The sequence below is a fragment of the Petaurus breviceps genome, unplaced genomic scaffold (assembly GCF_028583685.1).
Source record: "Petaurus breviceps papuanus isolate PSGF00001 unplaced genomic scaffold, PetGlider_PUasm1.0 90594, whole genome shotgun sequence".
In the NCBI taxonomy this organism is placed as follows: domain Eukaryota; kingdom Metazoa; phylum Chordata; class Mammalia; order Diprotodontia; family Petauridae; genus Petaurus; species Petaurus breviceps.
This window is the reverse complement of record NW_027187281.1, coordinates 2,068,212-2,093,670: the sequence shown is the minus strand read 5'-3', so window position 1 is coordinate 2,093,670 and position 25,459 is coordinate 2,068,212. Positions and strand designations below refer to the sequence as shown.

The 25,459-nt window shown below is 38.0% G+C and overlaps 1 protein-coding gene and 1 long non-coding RNA gene across 4 annotated transcripts; one reads left to right on the top strand and one right to left on the bottom strand.

Moving 5' to 3' along the window:
* Positions 1-248: 248 nt before the first annotated feature.
* Positions 249-21,923, bottom strand: SPRYD7 (SPRY domain containing 7). Of its 3 annotated transcripts, none has more exons than XM_069063617.1 (5): positions 21,679-21,923; positions 17,771-17,887; positions 12,033-12,199; positions 7,578-7,680; positions 249-1,225 (listed from the first exon to the last, which is right to left on the bottom strand). In XM_069063617.1, exons 1-5 carry the CDS (start codon positions 21,782-21,784, stop codon positions 1,128-1,130), a joined length of 591 nt encoding a protein of 196 aa, XP_068919718.1. In that variant the 5' UTR covers positions 21,785-21,923; the 3' UTR covers positions 249-1,127. The 3 variants fall into 3 exon arrangements, with proteins under 3 accessions (XP_068919718.1, XP_068919719.1, XP_068919721.1); XM_069063618.1 differs by lacking the exon at positions 21,679-21,923 and adding an exon at positions 21,076-21,124; XM_069063620.1 differs by lacking the exon at positions 7,578-7,680.
* Positions 21,924-22,209: 286 nt separating this feature from the next.
* LOC138142569 (uncharacterized) lies at positions 22,210-25,180 on the top strand. Its single transcript, XR_011163474.1, has 2 exons — positions 22,210-23,750; positions 23,864-25,180. It is a non-coding gene; the product is annotated as an uncharacterized lncRNA (long non-coding RNA).
* Positions 25,181-25,459: the final 279 nt, after the last annotated feature.

Genomic DNA, 25,459 nt, shown 5'->3' with positions numbered 1-25,459 from the left:
AAGGGACTTGAGAGTCCTTGATGCTATAGATGAGGGCTCTGCAGACCAGAGAAATGAAATGACTTCATCAAAACCATCCAGCTAATCAGTAGCAGTGGCAGGATTTGAACGTGGGTCCTCTGACTTTGTGCAGTGTTCTTTCCAAATTCTGAGATGTGTCTCCTAGTATACAAGGGCAAACTGGGTTCATCATATATATCTCACAAATTAAAAAGAATGTGTTTTCAGTAGTGAGTTGTGGTATTGAATTCCACCTTAACCATTATTCATTTTATTGTTCATTGCAGAAAAACAAGACATTTAAATAAAATATTCCAGAAAAGGATACTATGATTTACAGTTCAAGTGTAAAGTTTCATCATCATTTTCCATTGTTTTACCAGTGTACACTACATCACTGATCAATCCATAATTACACTGAGAGCAGAATAATACAGCGTGGTGGTCTTCATAAATATTTCTTGTGTTCAGTTTTGCTTTTTCACATTCAACATAATAATGTTTGACAATTATTAAAAATATATAATTCTATTATTTCTTACATAAAGCAAATACAAAGCAATGAAACAAATTAAACATAAATTTAACATTTATGCAAAAGAGCAACTTTTATACTGAATACACATGCTGGAAAAAAACTGGCAGTAAATTGTACATTATTTGTCACTCCTCATTCTGTACACAAAAAGGACACAATAAAAGAAGACAAGGACAGCAGACAAACTTAGCGCTTCTCTTTTTAACAAGGTACAAACTTCAGAATGAATAAAATCACAATTGACTTTATTTCTATGACTTAAGCCAAGTGTCTCAGGTAAGAAACAAATTTCCTTTCTAATTGTCATGATCATCCAAATTTTCATTTAATACTGTCTGTGAATTTCCATTTATACATAGACGAATCAAAATGTCCAAAATGCAAGTTTTCACATCACAAAACACAACCTAGCATTTTAAATCACAATCCTGCTGCTGTGTTTAACCTATTGGTTCCTCAGATAACTTCACAAACATTTATTAAAAACAGAGAATGTACTTCCTATGGATCAAGTGAGGCTTTATTAAGATAATAGTAAATGTTTTGAGGGGAATATCGTAGGGGTAGAAGTTTTCAATGCAAGTAATATTCAGAAGATTTGTTGTTCAAATAATATTTTTTCAAAACCAGTTGGAGGAATATGGTAAAAGTCACTGAATTGACAATCCAAAATCGCACTGTCATCAACTAAAGGAAAGAAACAGATATTAAATTAGAACATATTATTGTAATATAGTTTAATAAAGCATAAATGATTATGAAATACATTATTATTTCCTATGATGACAATATTATCAGGAAAAAAAACAGAAAAAGGTATTGAATCTGTTTTGATCTGTAAAATAAGTCTAGGAAGACACAGGTGCAGAACCACAAAACCTTTGTACATACTAATTAATATTCTAATCTTTAATATCAAATAAACTTTTTTTTTGAGGGGGAAAGGCAAGGCAATTGTGGTTAAGTGACTTGCCCAAGGTCATATAGCTAGTGTCAAATATCTGAGGCCAAATTTGAACTCAGGTCCTCCTGACTTCAGGGCCAGTGCTCTATTCACTGTACCACCTACCTGCCCCTCAAATAAACTTTCTTAAACATTTTTAAACCTTTTAATCGGTATCTTATTTTTAGATCATTATCATTTTCCCAAAATATAAACTTTCAAAAACCACATCTAAACTGGCTGTGGCCAGTGATGGCTAAAAAGAAAAGGTTCCTCCTTTGCGAATTGTAGCTGGGTGAATCTCAAGTTCTAACATCTGTGGTAATGAACAGACAAAACATGAATAAGGTGAAACAGGGAAAGTGCCATAAAGGTGGCCAGGAGGGGTTGGCAACATTTTCAACCACATGAAAAGGTATGTGATTTTCAAACAAGAAAACCTGCCTTTAGCATCAATTAGAACTGAATATGTGGCAAAGTCATTTGCATCCTGGCGAAGCTCTAAGACCCAGGATTACATTTTCTATGTTCCCTTTTATATTACACATTCCCTTTTTATATCTTCCCATACTTCCATCATTTCCACATACAATAGAAATGAATGAAATAAAGTTCAAGAGTGCACATAGTTGATACTACATCTATTACTTAGAATGAAATAACAGTGGTAACAATTGAGGTGAATTATATATTATATTAATTATATTATACATGAGTTAAAAATACCTCTAAGTATTCACTTGTAAACCACAGATGTTTACACAATTTAGAGAGTATTCCATCTCTTTAAAAAAGGAAACGATTTATAAATTTTCAAAAAAATTTCTACTACTATGTAAATTACTGTCACAAGTCACAGCTGTTATCATGTTCACTTAGTTGGAATGATCTTAGAATGCAAAAAGGACTTCAATTAATCAGCATACACTGTCCTCTTATCTTTGACACACATTCAAGCCTAAGCCAAAGAAACTAAGAAAGTTTACTTACAAAAGTAAAGTTTTGAGTTTTATTATAGAAAAGAGTTAGGATAAAGCAATTAAAATATTTTCCCCTTGGATAGAAATACACATTTCACACACACGATGACACATAAAGAAAAGTAGTGTGGTGAAGTTGCTAGAGAGGTAGCCTTGGAATCAGGGAGACCTAGGTTCAAGTCTTGACTGACATATCCTGGCCACGTGGCCCTAAGCAAGTCACTGAACCTCTCAGTCAATCAATCAATGAATCAGTTTTACTAAACCAGCACTTATTAATGTTTACTATGCACCAGTGAGAAGACAGCTGGGTGATTGCTTATAAAATTAATTCTAAATGAACAATACCAAGTTTGACTTATCAGGTTAAACATCCTGCATATTAAATCACTTTCCTATTATACAAACAATAGGGCTCTTGGGAGAAAATTACTTTCATGTTTATTCAAAATACAAGAAAAGCATTTCACACAAATCTAGTTTAAACTCTCATTCTTGCACTCCAAAGATAAATCCTTTTGGGATGATTTTCAGAAGTAACTTAAATTCACTGAAAACCTTTACTGGTAAAAAAAAAAACAACAACAACACAATGATAACCTTAGCCACTGAGTAAAGTACAAATATTCACTGTTCTGACCATATTATGAAACATTTATATGTCACCATGTTCACTTCCAGTGACCTTGTCATTAAATTCATGTAACTAAAATTGCTAAGTTGATAGGTACTGCTCCAAAACTCTCTTAAAATGTTGCTTTCTTTATGGCCCTAATCTAACAGACTCAAAGAAACAGGATTATACAAACTACTCTTTTTGGAATTAACTAAATCCAAAAGCCAAAAAAAAAAAGTTTATCTGATTTAAATTAATCCCACATAAAATAAAGATAAACATATATAGTCAACTCTTAATTATCCAAGACAATAGGGGAAAGCATAAGTACAGGAAAAAAAATTAAGTGTATAACGTACTTGAGATTTTCTTTGCTTTATCTGAGAGATCAGAGAAGAAGAAATCAGAGACAAGAAAATACAAAAGCAATCAAAGGGGGTCAATGTGATTAATTCTAACACTTTTCTTATTTCCTCTGATATAGGAATTTTCTTGAGTTAGAAAAAATTCAGCAATAATGCACTGGAGAAGAAGAGACCATACTTGTACACAGTTTGGTGAGAAGCTACACTGGTTCCAAAATTCATGATAGGGAAAACTCTGAGAGAACAGGGACAACTAAGTTCCAAGGGGTAAGTAACCAGGCAATCTGTAGAAAACCAGTGCGTAGGTTATCTACTGTAGTGGATTGGATACGCAGTTGCTGCCTGTATCCTCAGCTGGGCCACAACAGTTTGCAAAATATCATAAACAAAGAAGGAAGAATCACCTCAATTCCAGAGGATATCTATTGCACTAACTCTGCCTCGTCCTTGATAATACTTTGTGGGCTGGCCTTATTTAATCCCACAGTTCTAATCCTGTTCCTTATAACCAAACATCTGGATACTTGCTTGTGTCCAAAGTATCCCTGTAATGACATTAAAGATTTCCCCAAACATCATTTGTATATAATTCTCTTTCTGAGTACCCTATTATGGCATTTAACCAGCTATTGCCTCAATTTAGAATTCTTCTTTATGAGCTGTAGGTCTTCTAACAACTGCAAACTTTCTGGTTTCCCTAAGGTGCCAATAATTTGCCCAGTTACAATTATATAAACCCAACTGTGCTCCAGACACGCTGCCCGTGTTCTCCCTTGGACTCCCATCTGTGTGCCTTTCCACCTGGGAGCATGGATGGGGATTCTGTGCTATTTTTTCTCGGATATGATTCTCTGCCAGTATAAATATGCCGAACTGTCCTTCTGTAACTTCTCAGCCTGCTACATATGGTAAACTGCAGACTGTGTTCAATCAGTATCTATCATTATGACTGGAAAATCCTATAACATCATTATAAATTTCAACAACAAAACAGGGTTTCAATTCTGAAATTCTAAGAGCCTATGACTAAACTTTCCCTCCCTTCACCTCACTGTTAAGAGATACAGAGGCTAACAAAGCCAAGATTTGATTCAAACTTGTATTTAGTGTGTTGAGAAAATGTGCAAAACAGACAAATGACAAAAGGTCAGATTCCAAAGCTATCATGAACTCATTTCTTTAAGCTTCCACACGTTAATATTTATTTTCTTTTCTATGTGTGTAGAAGTTTCTTGACGATATCAATGACCTTAAAAAAATACTTTGTTCTATATGACTTAACGATGAAGAAAAGAATTATGCCTGCGACTGGAATTTTCCTACTTTTGTGGTACTGAATAAGGGCTTAAGACACTGATTAGTCTTTACAGCATGTCCTCTCTCATATCACAGTATAGTAATAACAAAGTATTCTTAAGCCTTTAAAAGGTTAAAGGTTACTTCAGAGCTAATAAAACTAATATAATGAGGTCAATTTTGTTTAACTACATTGACATATTTTTACCTAACACACTTAATATAATAATTAATAAACCAGCAGACAAATATATTATGTGTTCTGTGAAGAACAGTAAATATGCCACTATGTGCATACAACAAGAGCTTACTATGGCGCATGCCTGGCATTACTCTAGGTGCTAGGAAGATAAACACAGAAAAAGCTGCTGTCCAAGAAGCAAACAATTTACTGGGTGGGAGGAAGGGAGGACACAACACACACCACAGATCGGGAACACAGTATGGGTAACAAAGAAATACAAAATAATGTGAAGCACAAGGTGGCACAGAGGTGGGAAGGGAATGTTGTGTCCGGTAACATCGAGCAGGGCAGTCTGTCTGGAACATACAGTGTGTGAGAGAGGGTGGGAAATCAGTCTGCAAAAAGAGGTTGGGGGCACACAGTCAAGGGCTTTCATGGCCAAATAGAGGAGTTTGTATTTTAACCCAGAGGCTACGGAGAGCACTGGAGCTTTTTCAGAGGCAGACCTACACTTCAGAAATAGCAATCTGCAGCCCCGAAGAGAAGGTAGGTTTAAGGGAGGGAGGAGCCCAACCAGAGGCTAATGGATAAGACCTGTGGAGGGTTTATATTAGGTATGGCCACAGGACTGGAAAAGGGCAAATTTGGCAGCTATCCTGGAGGGAGAATCAACAGAACTTGTCAACTTTAACAAAGATCTAAACTAAGAACCCCAATAAAAATGTGTTATTTGAAGAATATGCACGGCACTGAAAACTTTCAAAGAAGACTTCTAAAAAGGCAGGTGAGGTTACTATGTGCAAAGTTTCATTTGTTTTTGATGAAGGTTCCTTTTTTCTTTTTTTTGCTTTCTGGAGGGGAGAGGGTAAGGCAATTGGGGTTAAGTGACTTGCCCAAGGTCATACAGCTAGTTTTTGTGTTAAGTATCTGAGGCTGGATTTGACCTCAGGTCCTCCTGACACGAGGGCTGGTGCTCTATTCACTGCACCACCTAGCCACCCCTCCTTTTTTTCTAATAAGTGGGCTATGATAATGTTTTAAAAACTCACACATTAACAAAGCACAGTGCCTGGCACATAGGAGGGGCTTAATAGATGCTTGCTGACTGATTCACCTACTACCCCACTTGTTAATGCAGGTGTCAGGGGATATCTAATTAGTGACAGAGAACTGTTTTGTAGGTTCTTACACAGCATTAGGGCAGGAAAGGGATTTCAGAAGCCACAAAATACAACCCTCTCATTTTACAAATGAGGAAGCTGAGCTCCAGGATGGCTCAGTGACTAGCTCAGTGCCATACAGCTAGTGTGAGAAAGTATTTGGACCCAAGTCTGCCCGCCTCTGATTCCAGAGCTCCATCCACTCCACACTGTGCCTCTTCATAACCATTTTCGGTAAGGTTAAGAATTCTGAAATATCACCACACCAAGAACATAAAGGTAAACTTCGTCTTCAGGGAAAACTTTGCAAAGGGATTTTCATTTAATTTACTTCTATCTTAAAATACCCACTAAGATGACACCGGCAATCTGTATGGGACTCAGAGAGCAGAAATTATATCTAAGACAAAAAAAAACCAAAACCCCAAAACAAACAAACAAAATTTCTCCACGTCTCTTCAAGAAGAAAGAGTGGGCTCAATTCCTAACAGAGTAAGCCTCTACTCTTCAAATCAGAAGGTTCAAGGGAGGATGCTAACGGTCATTAATTACACTAATCTAATCTAATGAAGTATAATTCTTTCCTTACTTACACTATGACTTTGTTCCATCATATTAAGGTAAAGCATTTTTTCCTGTTAAACTGCTTGGCACTCCATACTTTTTTGTCTGGAATGCTGCCTTCCCTCCTCACCTTTTCCTGCACTGTATCCTCACTCATACTTTAAAGCCCAAAAGAACATTGTTCCATCCAGGAAGCCTTTCTTGAGCTTCCTTGTGGATGAAGACTTCAAAGAATCACAGACCCTGAATCTGGAAAAGGACTTCAGAGGCCACTTCAAACCCCCCCAGATAAGAAAGTTGAGGTCCAGTGAGGGTAAGTGACATGCCCAACTTCACACATGTACTAAGGCTCAGAGGTGGGATCTGAACCCCGGTCAGCTGGCTTGTTTTATAAAATGTATATGTGACTGCTAAACTTTAAGTTCCAGAAGGGCAGGGACCAGAGGTTAAAAAAAAAGCCTAAATTATAAATTTAAGCACAATTACTGAACTTGACAAATATTTTAAGAGACTTATTTTTAATCTACAGAGAAAACAAATTCAAAAAAACTAAATCCTTTAAATGCCTATCAACATACTCTACTGAATACTCTATAAAACTCATACATATTAAATATAACTGTTATGAAAATTAATGCGAATGCTGAACAAAAAGGGCAGGTAGGTGACACAGTAGACAGCAGGGCCCTGTACCTAGAGTCAGGAAGACCTGATTTCAAATCTGGTCTCAGACACTAACTGTGTGACCCTGAGCAAGTCACTTAACTGTCTGCCTCAGTTTCCTTACCTATAAAATGAGCTGGAAAAGGAAATGGCAAACCATTCCAGTACCTTTACCAAGAAAGCCCTAAATGAGGTCATGAAGAGCTGGACATTACTGAAATGAACTGAACAACAAAAAGCTGAACAAAAATTTAGATTCTTAGCTTACCATATACAACAGGATATACTGTTCCTCGTATACCTGATGCTGGACAGTGCATATTCTTTCCATTCAAATAAACATTCAATTCTACATGGTCATATGTAATACCCTAGGGAGTAAAGTAGAAATTTTTAAAGTCTTTTAATGTACAATACTTAAAAAAAACAATAGATTCTAACAAGTATATCCTTTATAATCAAGCTGAAAATGATGGGATGTATTTTCCCATTATCACCACAAAAAATGCATCTTCCAGAAAACAGACTAGATCCTTTGTTGGAGGGAGGCACAAATACAAAAAACTAGGCAAGAAAGAGTCACATGACCATAGGGTCTATCACTAATGCTTTCATTAAGGATTAAAAAGTTTGAGGAGAATAAGTTTAGCTATAAAACAATTTGATTACATTAAAACTGGTTTAAAACACAAAGCAACCATAATAGTTATCAAATATCCAGTTTAAATTGTAGCAAAGTAGCTATATAATGTGAACTTTTAGTGCTTTGTACTCTTAAAAATTACATATAAGTAAAGTAACAAGTAGAGAGATCTTCTTTAAATTCAAGCTAAAAGTTACTGCTTTCTATGCATAAAAACTAATTTCCAGTGAACAATACTCATTATGGCTATCACAACTGTAGTTTATCACCTCTTAAAGTTTTCAAAGTGTTACAAATGCTCCTGTGCCCCTCCACTTGTTATACTAGTATGTATGCTGATGTTTCTTTTTGCTTAGAGGCAATGTGGTGTAGTGGAAAGTGAAGGACACTAAGTGCCTGGGGACATAGCTAAAATTCAACTTCAGACATTTCCTTGCCTGTGTAGCCTAAGGCAAGTCACTGACACAATTTTCTCATCTATAAAATTTGGTTGACGATAATTGTACAACTTTCCTTATAAGGTGATCACGAAGAAAGTGCTCTGTAAAGTTTAAAACATCAGGTAAAAATGAATTAAAATTATGAATACATAATCAGTTTAGAACTGGAAGGCACCTTAGAAGTTATCTAGTCCAACATTTTATGGATAAGGAAACTGAGGCCAAGGGAGGTACCCAGAGTCACACAGGCAGTAAATATCAGAGCTGGGATTTGAATTCAGGTCTTTTGAAATTAGTATTAGTTTCAAAAAAAGTCAGCTATATTATAAAGCTTAAGTGGCTCAAAGTAAGCTGGGAAAATTCTAAAGCTATAAAAAGAGAAAAAGCAGGAATAGCCTAGAAGATGAAAGGTAAAAATTAAGCTTTATCTTAAACCTTGTTTCCAGAAAAACTATAATCACAGGACTAACTAAAAAGTATTTCCTTCTAAGTAAATTCATTTCAAATAATGCATGTAAAAAGGATAATTTTTGTGACTTACCTAAAAAATGTAGATTAAGTATATTTGTGGAAAAAAGTCTTAGCTTTTTTCAAAATCCTTATGCTTCCTTTAAATGTTTCTTTTATTAAAAGTTTTACAAGTTATGTTCTTATTAGCATGAATTTCTTTTAATTGGAAAGACCAGCATGGTCCTTTTAAAAGAAAGAGGCGTGGTTTCCTTTAAAAACAAGTCATTTATCTCCTCTGGAGAGAAGAACTAATTGATAAAGGACCAACTGTCTTCAGAACACAAATACCAGATGGGAGTTGGGACAGGAATGGAAATCTGCTTGGCAAACCACAAGAAAGAACCCTCACCGTGGGGCCTCATGGCCTTTCTCTCCAAATTACACATTGGCAGTTGTCTTGTGGGGCTGCTTAAGGGGAAGCCTATGGAGGGTGCCCTACAGCACCAGGAGCTGATGCCATGGCCCCGCCTACCTTCTGCCTAATCCAGACCATATAGTAAGGACTAGCAGCCAGAGGAAAAGTAGACTGTGACTTATGCCACCCCTAAATTTGCTTTCGGGATCTAACTCCAAGTGAAGAGACTCAAAATACGGTAGAAAGAAGTGTTATTACTCAAATCTTAGAGTCAGCAGTGATTGCTTAGTGAAAAAGGTACCTAATTGTATGTCAGTACTCTACTGAGAAAGTATTAAATTTTTCTCTATATTGCATATAGCCTATTTAAATGTGATTCATTAGTAGTAGTAATTAGAGATACCCAGTCACATTTAACTCGTTTTAGTAAAGAATTCTACTTTTATATAAAAAAACGTAATTTAATGGAAAAGTACAATATCCTTTTTACATGTATGAGCATAGCTGTTTAGAATGAGGCCATAACAAAAACTATTGCCCACATGGTGGCAGCACTGCCTAACTGTAGGAAAAGAAAGAAGGAAGAAGCATAATCTGGAGGGCTAGCCTCACAAACACAAATTTATAAAGTGAGAACAAATGGTACAACATCAAGGGAAAAAAGGGGATAAGGATGTAAGAAACATATTTCTAAGTCTAAGCCAATTGTTTTAAAAAAATTGCTATTATTATTTTTCAATTAACAAGCATTCATTTACTCCCTCTCACTTCTGCCCAAAATAAAAACAAAACCTTTGCATTTATCTAAATCAGTTCTCTGTCTATAAGCATTATGATACTAACATCACTGACAAAAAATAGCTTCACTCTATATACTTCAGATTCATAATCAATTACATAGAAATTTTTGGTAAAAATTTTACAACACACATTATAAATAAAAATTCTCCAAACTGAAACTGAAAATGTGTTTTTAGAATAGAACTTACACTCTTCAAAAATTATATGTAAGAGAGAAAACAATAAGCCTAAGGAACTTTGCCCTGAGTGCCTATAACAGAGTTCCTGAGGATTGAACACTGCAGAAATAAATTCCTGACATTTATTTGTCCAGATACAGAAAGCTCAGTTTTCATGAACCTAATGCTGAACAAAGCATATAAGCTATAACACTGTCCACATATGAAAATGTTTTTCTGGCCCTGCAATCCATTCTACTTTTCCAATGCTACTGTTGGCAATTTGGTAAAATTTGTTCTTAACTGTTACAAACGTTTAGGCTATGAAGATGAAGTTACCATAACATGGAAGGATAACAAGTAACAAATGTTTTACTCTTCTAATTCCTTGACCCTTCTTACACTTCATTGTCATTGGTCCTCCTTTTATCCAAACTGGCACAAAAGCTCAAGTCTGATTTGATCATGTTGACTGGCTCACTAATAGTTGGTTAAATCTGGCAGTCTGTGATGTCAGTCAGTACAACTTCAGAACTTGATTTTCATGGCAAGGGAGTAAAGACAGGAGGGCAAGACCAAGTTAAGGATGAGGTTCAATGAGTCAACAAAGAAAAACATTTGTTACTTATTATCCTTTCTTATGTTTTAACTTCATCTTTGTAGTCTAAACAGGTTGACAGTATCCATTTAACTTCAAAATCGTCTCCTAAAAAATAACCAATTGAGAAAGGATGTTCCATGCTGTGGACATATGGCAATGATCTAAATAAATGAAACCCAAACACAGAACCAATTACTGTATAACATTTAAATGGGGAAACTGGGAAAAGCAGATACTTAGAAATGGTTAAAACCTTCCATCTCTTTAAAAAAAATATTTTTCCATCTTTTTTTTCCCTTAAAAAACAGAATTCCAAAGCCTTTATAAGACTTAAAAACAGCTTATAGTTAACAGCAAAATGGAGGAAACAGCATCTACCCTAAACTGGTTTCTATACTTTGTTCTTTTTCTGATACTTTCTTAGATTTACTTTACCGCTGCTACCTTTGCTGTAAACTGCTTCGTTTACTAAATGTTTCTATCAAGCTAATATTTATAACTTTAGTAGAACACAAAATACAAGGGGAGTATTAAATCTTTTCTAAATCTAGGAAGTCTTCTCCTAATTGCTCCAAACTATAAAACAATCTATGCTAAATATTAACGAGAAATAGTTGTAAAGGAGTGGAAACAGCAACAACAGTTTATAGTCTGGGCTTGTGTTTGCAACAAAACAAAAAAGTTTTGAAATCACAATTCTATGTCTATACACAGTTCTGAAAATTTGATGAAGGGAACTTCAATCCCATGAAAACCAATTTCTCTGGTAAGCTGGCATGATTCTCTAAAAGATGGTAATTAAGTAAAATCATATATCTTAAACAAGTTCCCATCTCAGAAGTACTTAAGATGACACCCTAACACAAGGGTCAGCAACCTTTGTAAAATCTTATGGCAAGGTTCTGCTCATTTCCTTCAAGAATGCCAGAGATAGGGCTGTTTAATACACGTCATAACCTGCCACTGATCCTCCCAAACAGGGAGCAGTCTATGCCAATGACTCATGGCCAGCAGTGATCTTAAAGGCAACGGGGAGTTTAGCAGGAGCAGAGCAAACAGACAAACCAGTTACTATTTCTGGCACAGGTGCCATAGGCTGCTAGCTCCTATCCAGCACTGGCATTCAAATATAATCTCCTCAGACAAAAATATGAACTGTCTTAAAAGTAATCCAAATACAATTATTTAGAAAATATATTTCATAAGGAAACTCACCACTACATCTCCTTCCTGTGGAAGATTGTTTGCAGGCAACCTATTCTTTTCCTCATTGTTGTGGTAGAGGGCTCCGTCATTCCTCATCACAAGGCTATGAACATCTCGGCCAAGTGGAATCTGATTCAAATTAACTTTCTGAGTTGCAACTCCAATGCCCCAGATCCCTAAGAACATAATATTAGAAATAACTCAATAAACTGAAGGAACTATGGAAATGGGTCAAATTTTCAGGGACAATCAGTTTGAAAGAAATAATATCTTGAAAAATGAGACAATATATTATCTCAATAAATCTCAAGTACCAATACATCTGTGCACTAAAGAAAAAAATCAGGAAAAAAAAAAAACCCTTGTATTGTGGTTAAACACAATAGTCTTCAAACTTTCAGTTTTAAATAATTTTGCAGACTTCAATGATGGTACCTGCACCTACACTAAATATAATGTTAGAACTAAAATAAATACCAAAATGATGATGCTTAACTTTTTATAATAGCAAAGAAGCGGAAACAGTGGATGTCCTTTGAGAAATGGTAAAAAAGCCTTTTGGCATATGAGTATGAAAGAATAGTACTTAACTGTAAGAAATTATTAATATGTAGAATACAAAGAAGCATAGAGTTATATTAACTGAAATGAAGACAGCAGAAGTAAGGAAACAATGTATACAATGGTTCAATGAATATAATACAACAAAATACTTAAAATTAATGTTGTCAATTTATAATGCCCAAGAAGCTTAACTTCTTGTAAAGAAAGGAGGATGCCTCTCCCTTCTTTTTTTTGCAAAGACAGGACTGTGAGTGTCAAACACTGCATATAATGTAAATATTTTTGTTGAACTTTTTTTCCTCTTTTCTTCTTTTTTTAACCAGGGATAGCTTTCTGCGAGATGGGAAGAGATGTACTAGGAAATGAAGCAGACATAAAAATAAACTGAATCACTGAACATTTAGGTTACAACAAAAGATAATGCTTAGTTCTTACATGGTTTCAAAAACTCCTCGCAATAATTGTGAGGGCACCATTGTTCCATGGTCAACAGATTCAGAACCAATGGCCTAGTAAGTATAAAGAACCAAACACTTGGGGCAGCAGGTGGTGCAATGAATGGAGTACCAGCCCTGGAGTCAGGAGGACCTGAGTTCAAATCCGGCCTCAGACACTTAACACTTACTAGCCATGTGACCTTGGGAAAGTCACTTAACCCCAATTGCCCTGCCCTCCCCCTCCAAAAAGCCAAAAAAAAAAAAAGAACCAAACATTTAAACCAGTAAAAAGAACCTCGAATTGTTTCAAGCTCTGTCCCTCTGATGTTCCTGTGTCTCACCTTCTCCTACTATATACAGTAAAATAATATTTGCCACCCATCAATATCTCCTCACCACTGAAATCTGACCCCAATGCCTCCCTGCATCAGAGAGATAACTGAATTCTTAAATACTAAGCACATGTTCTCTTAGCCAGGTCTACCATCTATGAAACAGCCTCAATTTGGAGAGGCTTGACAGGCCAGAGGGCTGGAGACAGGTGTTTTACAGCCACAGCAATTGAGAGAGAATTTACTATGCTTCGTGGACTGTCACACTTCCATCAGGGCAGAGTACTCAGTGAGCTAAACCACAAATGCTCAGAGCAGTGAAATAAGTATTAATATACCAGGAGGAAGAGAGCTGATGACAAAGTTTATATGGCATGGAAGTATAACCTAATGCCTTGAATGTAACTGAGTTTTAAAGTGTTTTATCAGTTATATGATATTTGAATACACAGTGAATATTTTCACAATAAGTCTTAGCTTAAGTAAGTAAAAGACATTTTGGAGCTAGGAGGAGTCAAGATGGCAAAGTAAAGGCAGAGATAGCCTGAGCTCTCCAAGTTCCCCTCCAAACAACCTTAAGATAACACTGCAAAACGTATTCTGGAGTAGCAGAACCAACAAAAGGCCTGGTCCTAACAATTTCCTAGCCTAAGACAACTTGAAAAGTTGGCAGGAAAGGTCTTCTCACCGAGGTGAGAGTGGAGACTGGAGTGGAGGCCAGCACTGGCCACCCCTGGCAAGTCAGCAGTAGGCTCGGGGGGGCAACTGAGCACTGGAGCTCTCAGCCCACAGACAGTAAGGGGGACTGATAAATGGTCAGAAGACTACAGGGAACCCTTTGCTGGCACTGGGTGCAAGACGGTCGCATTGTCCATATTCATGCAGTTCCAGATCATAGTGCTAGGGCAAAGAGGAACATTAGCAAGAGTGAGGACCCTGGACGTAGTTCCAGGGTGGAAAAGAGAACTTGTGGTTGCTCACAATTTGTGACCAAATCACAGGACAGAAGAGCAGTGAGCATACCTCTCCTTAGATCATATTACTTTGGAAAAACAAAAAAATTATAGACCCCCAGAGATAGCTCTGAAAAATGCTGCACAAAAACCTTGATATCTGGGATAGTATCCCCTACACACCGTGAACATAGTCCAACTTTAACATAAAATTCAAAATCAAGAAACAGCTAGAAAAATGGACAAACAAAAAAAAAAGAACATGACCATCGAAAGTTAACTATGGTGATAAGGAAGATCAACACACAAACTCAATAGAAAACAATGAAGTCAAAACAGCAACATATGCAAAGCCTCAAAGAAAAATGTGGATTGGTCATGGGCCCAAAAAGAATTCCTGAAAGAGCTCAAAAAGATTTTAAAAATCAAATAAGAAAGCTAGAGGAAAAACTGGGAAAAGAAATGAGATCCAAGAAAGTTATGAAAAGAAAGTCAGCAGCTTGGAAGAACAAGAAAATACTGAAGAAAATAATACCTAAAAAACAGAACTGGCCAAATGGTAAAAGAGGTACAAAAGCTCAATGAAGAAAATAAATCCTTAAAAAGTAGAATTGGGTAATTGGAAACTAATGACTCCATGAGACACCAAGAAATAATGAAATAAAATCAAAAGAATTGCAAAATAGAAGAAAAGGTGAACTATCCCACTGGAAAAACAAATGGAAAATAGACTGAGGAGTGATCATTTAAAAATTTTTGGACTACCTGAAAGACAAGATTAAAAAAAAAGCACCCAGACATCATCTTTCAAGAAACTGTCAAGGAGAACTACCCTGATATCTTAGAACTAGAGGGTAAAAGAGAACTGAAAGAATCTACCAATCACCTCCTGAAAGAGACCCCAAAAGGAAAATTTCCAGGAACATTATAGTCAAATTTCAGAGCTCCCAGGTCAAGGAGAAAATACTGCAAATAGCCACAAAGAAATAATTCAAATATTGTAGAGTCATAGTCAGGATAACAGAAGATTTAGCAGCTTCTACACTGAAGGGTCAGAGGGCTTGAAACACAATATTGTGGAAGGCAAAGTAGCTAGAATTACAATCAAGAATCACCTACCCAGTAAAAGGTTAAAATGTTTGCATTCCCTTATAGGAAGATCATACTTGCAACTCCTAAGAACTTTATCATTATTAGGGTAGGTAGGAGTACACAGAGACAGAGAGGGCACAGATGTGAGTTGACTGTGATAGGATGATATAAAAAAAAAACAGAATTAAGGGGTGAGAAAGATGGATACACTGGGAGAAGAGGGAAGAGAGACACAGAATGGGGTAAATTATTGTACATAAAGGAAACACAAAAGAGCTTTCATAATGGAAGGGAAGACTGGGAGGGGGCCAACACTTGAACCTTACTCTCATCAGAATTTTCTGAAAGAGGAAATAATATACACATTTACACTCAGATTTGGAAATCTATCTTACCCTACAGAGAAGTAGGAGAGGAAGGGAAAAAGAGAAAGAGAAGGACTGATAGAAGGGAGGGTAGACTGGGGAAGGGGGTAGTCTGAAGCAAAACACTTTTGAGGAGAGACAGGACAAAAGGAGAAAGAGAAGCATAAACAGGGGGGGAAATGGGATGGAGGAAAATACAGTGAGTAATCATAACTGTAAAAAGTGAATGGTATGAACTTACCCATAAAACAGAAAAGGACAGCAGAGTGGATAAAAAACCAGAATCCTACAATATAGTGTTTACAAAAAACACAAAGACATATACAGTTAAAATAAGGGGCTAGAGCAGAATCTATTTTGTTTCAGCTGAAGTAAAAAAAAAAAAGTAGGGGTGTTGATCATGATCTCAGACAAAACAAAATAAAAAACAGATCTGATTAAAAGAGATAAACAGGGAATAAAGGGCATTTGGGCACAAGTAGCCAACTAACAAAACAAAACCTAAAAAAGAAAAAAGTCTAGATTTAGATTTATTTATACATATTAAGAATTTCATATTTTATTGCAACACTAATGCACTGCTGATGGAGTTGTGAACTGATTCAACCATTCTAGACAGCAATTCAGAACTAGGCCCAAAGGGCTATGAAACTGTATATACCCTTTGACCCAGTAATACTACTATTAGGTCTATATCCCAAAAAGATAAAAATAAATTTTTTTAAGAAAGGAAAACAACCTATATGTATAAAAATATTTATAGCAGCTCTTTTTGTGGTGGCAGAGATTGGAAATTGAGAGGATACCTATCAATTGTAGAATGGCTAAAAAAGTTTTGGTATATGATTGTGATGGAATACTATTATGCTATAAGAAATAATGAGCAGGATGCTTTGAGAAAAACCTGGAAAGACTTACATGAACTAATGGCAATGTGAAGTTAGCAGGACCAGGAAAACAGTTTACACAATTAACAGCAATATTGTACAAAGATCAACCATGAAAAACTTAGCTATTCTCAGCAATACAAAGATCTAAGATAATCCCAAAGGGCTTATGATGAGAAATGTTATCCACTTCCAGAGGAAGAACTTGCAGAATTTAAATTCAGATCAAAGCATACTTTTTTACTTTATTTTTTGCATGTGAGGTTTTGAGGGTTTTTTTTGTCTGCATTTTTTTTATATGACTAATATGGAAATATTTTGCATGACTACACATGTATAACCTACATCAAATTGCTTGCCTTTTCAATGAGGATGGGAGAAAGGGAGAGAGTCTAGAACTCAAAATTTAAAAATGAATATTAAAAATTGTTTTTACATATAATTGGAAAAAAATAAAATTTTAAAATAAAAAAACAAAAAAGAATTCTATATTTTAAAATAACTTTTGAAAACAAATATCAGACAAATACTTGCTCTCTCTATATATATACATATGTATGCAATTTTGATTGGGAACAGAATTATGTAGCATGTGATCAAAGATCTAATTTAAATGTATAAGAAAGATTGAAGAGAACTTAAAGACTGATAGAAAAATGTTAATCATGCTGCACTTCTCCAAGTACAATACTATTATAAGTCACTGTAGCCATAATGAGTTATTTAGGTAAGAGTAGTTTGAAATGAAAAAAAAAAACATACCCTACACTGAGAAATGAAGTTGAAGTTTTCCAAATTCTGTCATTATCCTAAACCTACTGTTTTTAGGGTATTTCAACAAGAGTTGCAGCAAGTTCAGTCTCACTTAGCTTCACACGAGTCATTTTATTCAGTGACAAAAACGTGACATTATCTCATCTGAAATAGGGACTATCTCATGCCCTATGGTTGTGAGGAAAACATTTTGTAAATCTGATGTACCTTTCCTTTATCATGTGCCTGATCAAAGAAAATGATCAATATACTCATCCTATAGCCCTCCCTCAAATCTTCTATCGCCTACATTGATCATTATTTTCAATACTTAAGGCTTTTCATAGAATACAACTTAACCAACCTGTAGACTGGATTTTGAATTCGAAGTAGCTTTTGTTCTGATGCAAAGGTGCATTGGCTAAGCAACCTCCTGTTCCACATATCCTTCTTCCATTTTTGACAATGACAACATCTGTTCCTAAATAAAAATACAAACTTGTTAGTCATTTAAAAACATTATACAATTATGTTTTCCATTTCAATCAGCCATTAGAAAAACAATTCTGTTTTGAAAAAGACAGAAAATATATCCATTTGAATTTTTATATGTAAGTCACCTGTTGATAGAAACCAAAACATTATTTAATTTTGATCCCACAAAACAAATGAGATTCTGCCTAAATTATATTTAATAGTTAGAAAATCTTCTGGAGCAAAAATAACCTATGTAAACCCAGTTGTCAGACAAGCACTTAAGTAATTTAATTTAAACTAATACATGTAGCTTAAAAAAAACCATGCTAAATCATGTGTTGTTAATGAGACTAATTTTTCAAGCCAATAGTTATACCGCATAGTTTAGAGGCAAATATGCTTTAGACATCTGTGTTTGTGAACCACTAAACATTCAAAGAAAATCATATATCTCAGCAAATTTTCATTAAGACGGCTGTTAATTACAAAATATTGCAAATGAGCAGCTGAACATCCTGGTAATTCCATCATTAAATGTACTTTGCTCTTTTAAAATACATATTTTAGCTTAAAATATATTTTGTAGAAGGCTAATTTGGGAAACATTAAATTTTGGTAATGAAACTTGTTCATTGTAAAACCATATAAATTCTTTAAATCTTGGTTGAGAAAAGCATGTGCATCTGGGAATAAGAAGAGAATTGATAAAACTATAGGATAGTACCCTTTCTAAAATGTGATGCTGCTGATGTGAGGAGAAAATGGTTGCCACTCAATGTCTATGGAATGTTGCCACAATTTGAGTTTGGTAATACCATTACACTATCATTAGCTTAGCAGGATTTGGACATGTCAATTCTTGATGTGACTCCTCCTCAAAATACTAGGGCAAAGTAGGGAACAATGCTAAAGACACAAACAGAATCAGCTCTCTGAATCAGAGGCAGTGAGGTACAGTGGAAATAATGGGTTGGGAGTCAGAAGATCTGGGTTCAAATCCTGCTTCTGTAACTATTATCTTATTTTGCCTTTTTTTTTTTGGAGGGGGGAAGGCAGGGCAACTAGGGTCAAGTGACTTGCCCAATGTCACACAGCTAGTAAGTGATAAGTGTCTGAGGCTGGAGCTGAACTCAGGTCCTCCTCACTACAGGGCCGGTGCTCTATTCACTGTGCCACCTAGCCACCCCTGCTATTACCTTATTTTACCATGGATAAGTCACTTAAACTCTATAGGCCCATTTCCTTAACAGTAAAATTTGTGGGAGGGAGATTGATATATTATTTAAGAAAATTTGTCAAAGACATTGAGATTATATCATTTTATTAGAAACAACAGCTGCTAATTGATTTCTAGTGAGCAACATTCTTAGTTTAATTCAATAGATAAGATGACTTTAGATTGCTAAGAGCTCTTCTATCTCTTAAATCAATGAACCTATGAATACTTAGATATTTGGAACAGTGATGTCATCAATGTGGGTACGTTTCCCTCCAATGATGCATACCCAAACTTCTACATGCCTTCTAGTCTTATGAACATCCTATGGGTATCCTATGTAGATCTCAGGAAACTCATCAGGCTGGGACCTTCTCACTAGTTCTGATATTCCACAGATACCAGTGTATACACAAAGGCTGCTCATATGTCTCAACAAAAATGCATGGGACAGTGATGGCAGAGGTACTACTCTCTTTTAAATTATACAAAGCTAGGAACAGTGTTTACTACAGATCCATTAGCACCTACTGTCTCCAATAAAAATTTTAAAAATTCCAGTATCATTGCCAAATTCTTTCTCCAATAACAGCTGGTTGTTCTAAATGTTTTGTGTTTCAAATGAGTATCTCACCCCCACTCCCCATCCCCAATATGGGATACTATACTGGCACTTTAAAGAATACCTCAAAAGAAATGGCCTAGCATAAATCCAACAAGGACTTTATTTTATGGCGTTCTTTCCTTGAAGTAACAAAAAGACCTAATTACAACGTGGTCTTTTCTATGTATTCCAAAGCATAAACTCTAGGAAAGGTGTTAATATTGATGTTCCAGTGGCAAACATCACCAGTGTGCCTATTATGTGTAGGCAGGATGGGGGGAGTATGGGAGAATATCACCAAGACTGAAAAATAAGCAGAAGACTGCTAATTACTGCTAAGAGTTAATAACTGAGAAAGATTTATTGGAAATTAAGAATTTTTGTCTTTGTAATGTCTAATTTCAGGAGTCAGTCATCTCATAGGTTTACCATAGATAGTGAGATATGTAGTTTTATATAAGATACAGTAAATCTAAGGCAAACTAATAGATTTGGTTAAATCCACATAAAGATAACTACATTTGAATTCAGGATAGTGGATAAATTACTTAAGGGATTAAGTAGAAAACTATAAAAGAGCTGAACACAAAGGATGGAGTCTTGCACTACAACCACAACAGCAGCTATGGGTTAGCTTCCATTGGTAAAGGCTCAGCAAGAGATGTGACATTTCAAAGAGTGGATTAAGAGAAAGATGAAGTGAGGTTTAGTGGATAGAACATCAGGAAAACTTTAAGAGTGGGAGAATTACATCAAAAGGTGTGGAGAGAAAAGTTGCAAGAAGATAAAGTAAACAGAGAAAGAGGAAGCTATGAGAATGAGCAGGGTGGAAAATAAATGGAGGGCTCTGAAGAAAGGCTAAAAGTAAAAAAATCAGGTGGGAAAATGGTTTCTATTATGAAGACATGAAGTTTTTTTCAGCTTTCTACATTAAATCCTTAGAAGGATTTGAATGACTGAATGAATTCTGCATATCCCCAAAACTCTCATCTTCCTGTATATATCTTATTTGTAGACAGCTGTTTGCATACTGTCTCCCCCATGAGACTGTAAGCTTCTTGCGGTCAGGGACGATTTACAAGTGCCTTCTCTCCTATTTATCATATATATATATATATATATATATATATATATATATACATATATACACATATAATTGTGTATATATATGCATATATATGTAAGTGTATGTATATACAAATACACACACACAATTTGTACTTAGTTGTTTGCATGTTGTCCCCCCCATTAGACTCAAAGCTTCTTGAGGGCAGGAAAGATTTACAAATTCCTTCACTGTCTATCTTCAATTTATCATATATATGTGCGTGTATACATACATATATGTGAAATGCATGTGTATATCACTCACTCGTACTTAGCCGTTTGCACGCTGTCCCTTCCATTAGATCGGAAGCTTCCCCAGGGCAGGGATAACTGATGAGAGCTTTCTCTCTCCTGATTATCTCCATTTTATCCTGTATATGCCCTGTTTGTAGGTGGTTTGTATACTGTCTCCCCCTACTACACCGTGGGCTCCCTCAGAGCGGCGACTGTCTGGGGTCTTTCTTGTTTTCTCCAGCTGCTCACGGCACGCACACAGTAGGCACTTAATCGATTCTTGTGGACTTGACTGATGTGGGGGCAGGTGAAACCAGCAAGAACACTGGCACGGCTCACTGCCCAAACTGGAAGGGCCACCAGACTGCTTGGGGCAAAGATCATTAACCCTTTGAAAACAAGCACCTGGGTATGGGTTTACGCCGAGCCCAGCTGCCCCTGGCCCCCGACCTCTGACCCCCAAACCTGACACTAGAGCCAGACCCCGGAGGGAGAGGGGCGAAATCCACCCGGCAGCCTTTTCCCGACAGCGGGAGCGGGGCGCGCCGAGCACCTGGGGGAAGGGGGACAGGGCCAGCTCCTTCTGACCCAAAAAGGAGATGGGGGGGCAGGAGCGCGGACCGGCCTTCCTTACCCATGTGCTGCGTGTCCAGCTGCACGGCCGGCATCTCCTTCAGCGGGATGTGGCCGGTCCCGGAGTCGCCGCAGCAGCGTAGGCAGCAGAAGACCGAGGCCGCCATCGCGCCGGGGCCGCCTCTGTAGGGGGCCGGGGCCGCCTCTGTAGGGGGCCGGGGCCAGGGCCGCCGCCCGGGCCACCGTCCAGGCGCAGGCGCAGGTTCAAGCTCTGGCTCAAGCTCGGGATCTGGCTCCTGCACCGGCGACACCGCCTCCGCCTTCCCCGACCCCGCCCGCCAATCAATTTGCCGAGGACTCCCTATTCGTACCGCGGCATAGCGACCCCGCGGGCTCGGAGGTAGCAGCGCAGGCGACTCTCAGAGCGAGATTCGCCCAGCGACAGTCCCCTACAGGATCGACCTCACACGGCAGTCGCGTTGGAATGAGAAGCTGCAAGCCAACGCGAGGAGGGGCGGGGCCGCGGAGGGATCTGTCTGTCAGTGCGCCGAAGACGCAAAGGGCAGGGCAGGGTGGAACCTCTCCACGCAGCCGCCGAGTCACTGCGCGCACTAGTGCATTAATTGTTGTGAATTCGTAACCTGGTGGCGCGCGTTCCTTAGGGGACTAGCGGTGCGGCCGCTGGCCACGCATCCCCAGTCCCCTTCCCTCCATCCTGTATGGGGGGGTTTTCATTTCCCGAAGGGTTGTTCCTCTTGTTCTGATCTCCCCGTGATAACACTCAAAGTCGCTTTTAAAATTATTCGTGGAAAGCCTGAGGATAAGGATAGACGGGATGGGGTCTCTCTTGAAGCCCACCAGTTTTCTTGCCGCCCTCACTCCTGGGGGTGAGGGGCAGGGCTAAGGGAGCCTCCAAAGCGGAAGAACACCCCCCCCAAAGGGGAGAGAGATGTGTCCCTCCTTCCAGCCCCTCCTAACCCCCAAAGCCCGTGGAACCTAGAAAGGAAAGGGGAGGAAAACCAGCCTGTATCAAGCTCTTTCGGTGTGCCCAGCACCGCCCTTTACAAATATCTCCAGGGATAAAACGGAGCCAGACCTCTTTTCCCACCGTATCACGTTACAGCAAAGCGAAGAGACCAGTTAGAAAAAGTGCTAGTTAATTTGTCAAGAAAGTGTAAACAAAATCTATCTCCAAAATTTAGGGAGTGACTGAAAAAATCGCAGAAAGTACTTGTGCTGGAATGCCACTGCACTTTATGAAATAAATCTGGAATTCAAAGACTTGGATGAACTGACGAAACAGGACAACGTAAAGCAGAATCAGGAGAACATTTTACCGTGGGCTTCTTGACGAACCCATCTGCTTCTGGGTGACTGGGTGACCCTGAACCAGTCATTTACTTATAACCAGTCATTCACCCAGTATGGTGAAGTAGGAAAAGTGGTAGGAGTGGAGGGCGTGGATTCGAATCTTGACTCTGCTCTCTTACTTTCCAGTGTGACCTTGGGCAAATAACCTTTATAAATCTCACTGTCCCCATCACCTCTAAAATGGAGGGCTTGGTCTAGATGGATGATAACCGAGGTGGTATCTTCCCTTCCAACTCTAATTCCTGGGAGCAATCCCCAGATCTGTATCTCAGAATTGGAAGAGGCCTCGGTAACTGACTAGTCCCGCTCCACCCGCAGGGGAACTAGACTTAGCAGGAACACACAACTACCCCACAATTTGCACGCTTGGCTTAAAGATAAATCTGCGGGGAGGAGCAACGGCTTCCCAAGGCAACCCCGAGCCACTTTTGGGGTGTAATTTTTCCTTAGTTGCGACCTCTCCCTCCCCGTTTTGCTCCCAGATTTGTTCTTTGGGGCCAAGCTGACCAAGAAGAGGTTGCCCCATTGGGAGAAAAGTTCCCTTCTTGGAAGCCCATCCTACTCTAGAGAGAAAATTCCTGCTAGTCGATTAGAGGGCGTCTGGGCGTCAGTGTTTGATTTTATTCTCATGTGTTTGCTGGAGAGGACGAATCTGAAAACTCACCCGAATCTCATGGAGGAAGTGTCTCGCATGGAAACCTTGACCCTTTGACCTGGGACAAAGCTAAACCAGAGCAGCCCTCCAAGAGTACAACACCCAAGGTAATTGGTGGGGAGGATAGTAATGTGCTTGAGGTTTTTTTTTTTTTTAATGGCTACTTTTTTTTTTTCCTGGAAGAGATGTTCCACAGCCTTTCCATCTGTCTGTTTTGCAGGATATCTGCAAGAGTGAGATAAGCAACGTGGAACCCCTCCTATCAGCACACCTGGGAGCTGACAGTTCCTGATTGCCGGGTCAGTCCGGCTTGGCAACATAGAAGAACCAGCGGCCAAATGCGAACTCAATTTCCCAACTCCGTTCCCCCACGTCTAGAGTGCAGGTTCAGGCAGCGAGATGTAACCACTGTCTCCTTTTGCTGAATGAATCTCCAGCCTCCCTGGGATCAGGGGTCTTTTAGCTACCTGCTGTAGTGAAAGTGGGTCTTAAAGATTAAACAGGGTTGAACCCTGGTAAAATAAGCTTAGGTTAAACTGCATTCAAACAAGTCCAAACTAAAGGGGAGAAGGGGGCGAGGAAGCAGCGTTTCTTTCCAAGGATCTATTTCCTCATATTATTTATGGGTACTGAAAGAATTTTCTTGAGAAAAAAAGAATTTTTCTTAAGAGTTAAGCTTATTCTGCCTGTCCCCTAGTCTGTTATTCTCTTTTCATGTATATAGTTGTTTCTATCTTCAAAACATCTCTTCCATAAGTCACCTATCTTCAAATGCAACCCTATTCCAGGTTGCTCATGACTTCTCACCTGGATTTATGCAGTAGTCTTCTATCTGCTCCTCAGGTCTCAATCTCTTACCCACTCCAATCCATTATCCCCTCACTGCTAAAGTGGTTTTTTTTTAAATATAGTCTCTGTCCCTGTAACCCTACTCCATCCCTTAATGAGCTCCAGTGGCCTCCAAGACCAACCACAAACTTCTTTGTCATTTTAAGCTCTTTGTAACCTGGGTTCTTCTTGCCTTTCTAGCCTTTCTTACATTTTATTCTCCACCATTTTCTAACAATACTGGCTTACTTTCAGTTCCTCAAATAAGACACATGTCATCCCCCATTTCCAAATCTTTGCTGTCATCCTACAGGAAATGCTCTTCCTTGTCATTTCTGCCTTTTAATCTCTTCCTTCAAGACAGCTCAAATTCTACCTTCTGCAGGAGGCCTACCACAATCCTCCCAATTAGCTAAAGCTAATGCCTTTCCTTCTCAGAGTGTGTATATATCTTATAACCACCTAGTTATTAAACTCATCAATAGGGGATATCCGTGGCTACAAAACTCCCTGCTGAAATTAAAATAGAATTGGAAAAGTTTAACAAGATAGATAAAAATCCACCATAGATAATATTAAATTGTGGTCTTCCAAGTTGAAACACAGCCTTTGGAGTTCACTTTCTATATGATTTCACCGGTTGGCATCATCTAGATACCACTGTTTGTTACATGTTGTCTACACCATTAAAATGTGTTCCTTGACAGCAGGTATTGAGTTTTTACCTTCATATCCCCAGTGCTTGCACATAGGAAGTGCTTAGTAAATGCTTTTTCATTTCTACCTTTATCTCTTGGAATGTCTTGTTTTTTTTTTTTTTGGAGGGCAGGACAGTTGGGGTTAAGTGACTTGCCCAAGGTCACACAGCTAGTTTTTGTGTTAAGTGAGACTGGATTTGAACTCAGGTCCTGCTGACTCCAGAGTAGGTGCTCTATTCACTGAGACAGCTAGCTGCCCCAAGCAAAGTTTATCTTGTTTTCTTTAAGGC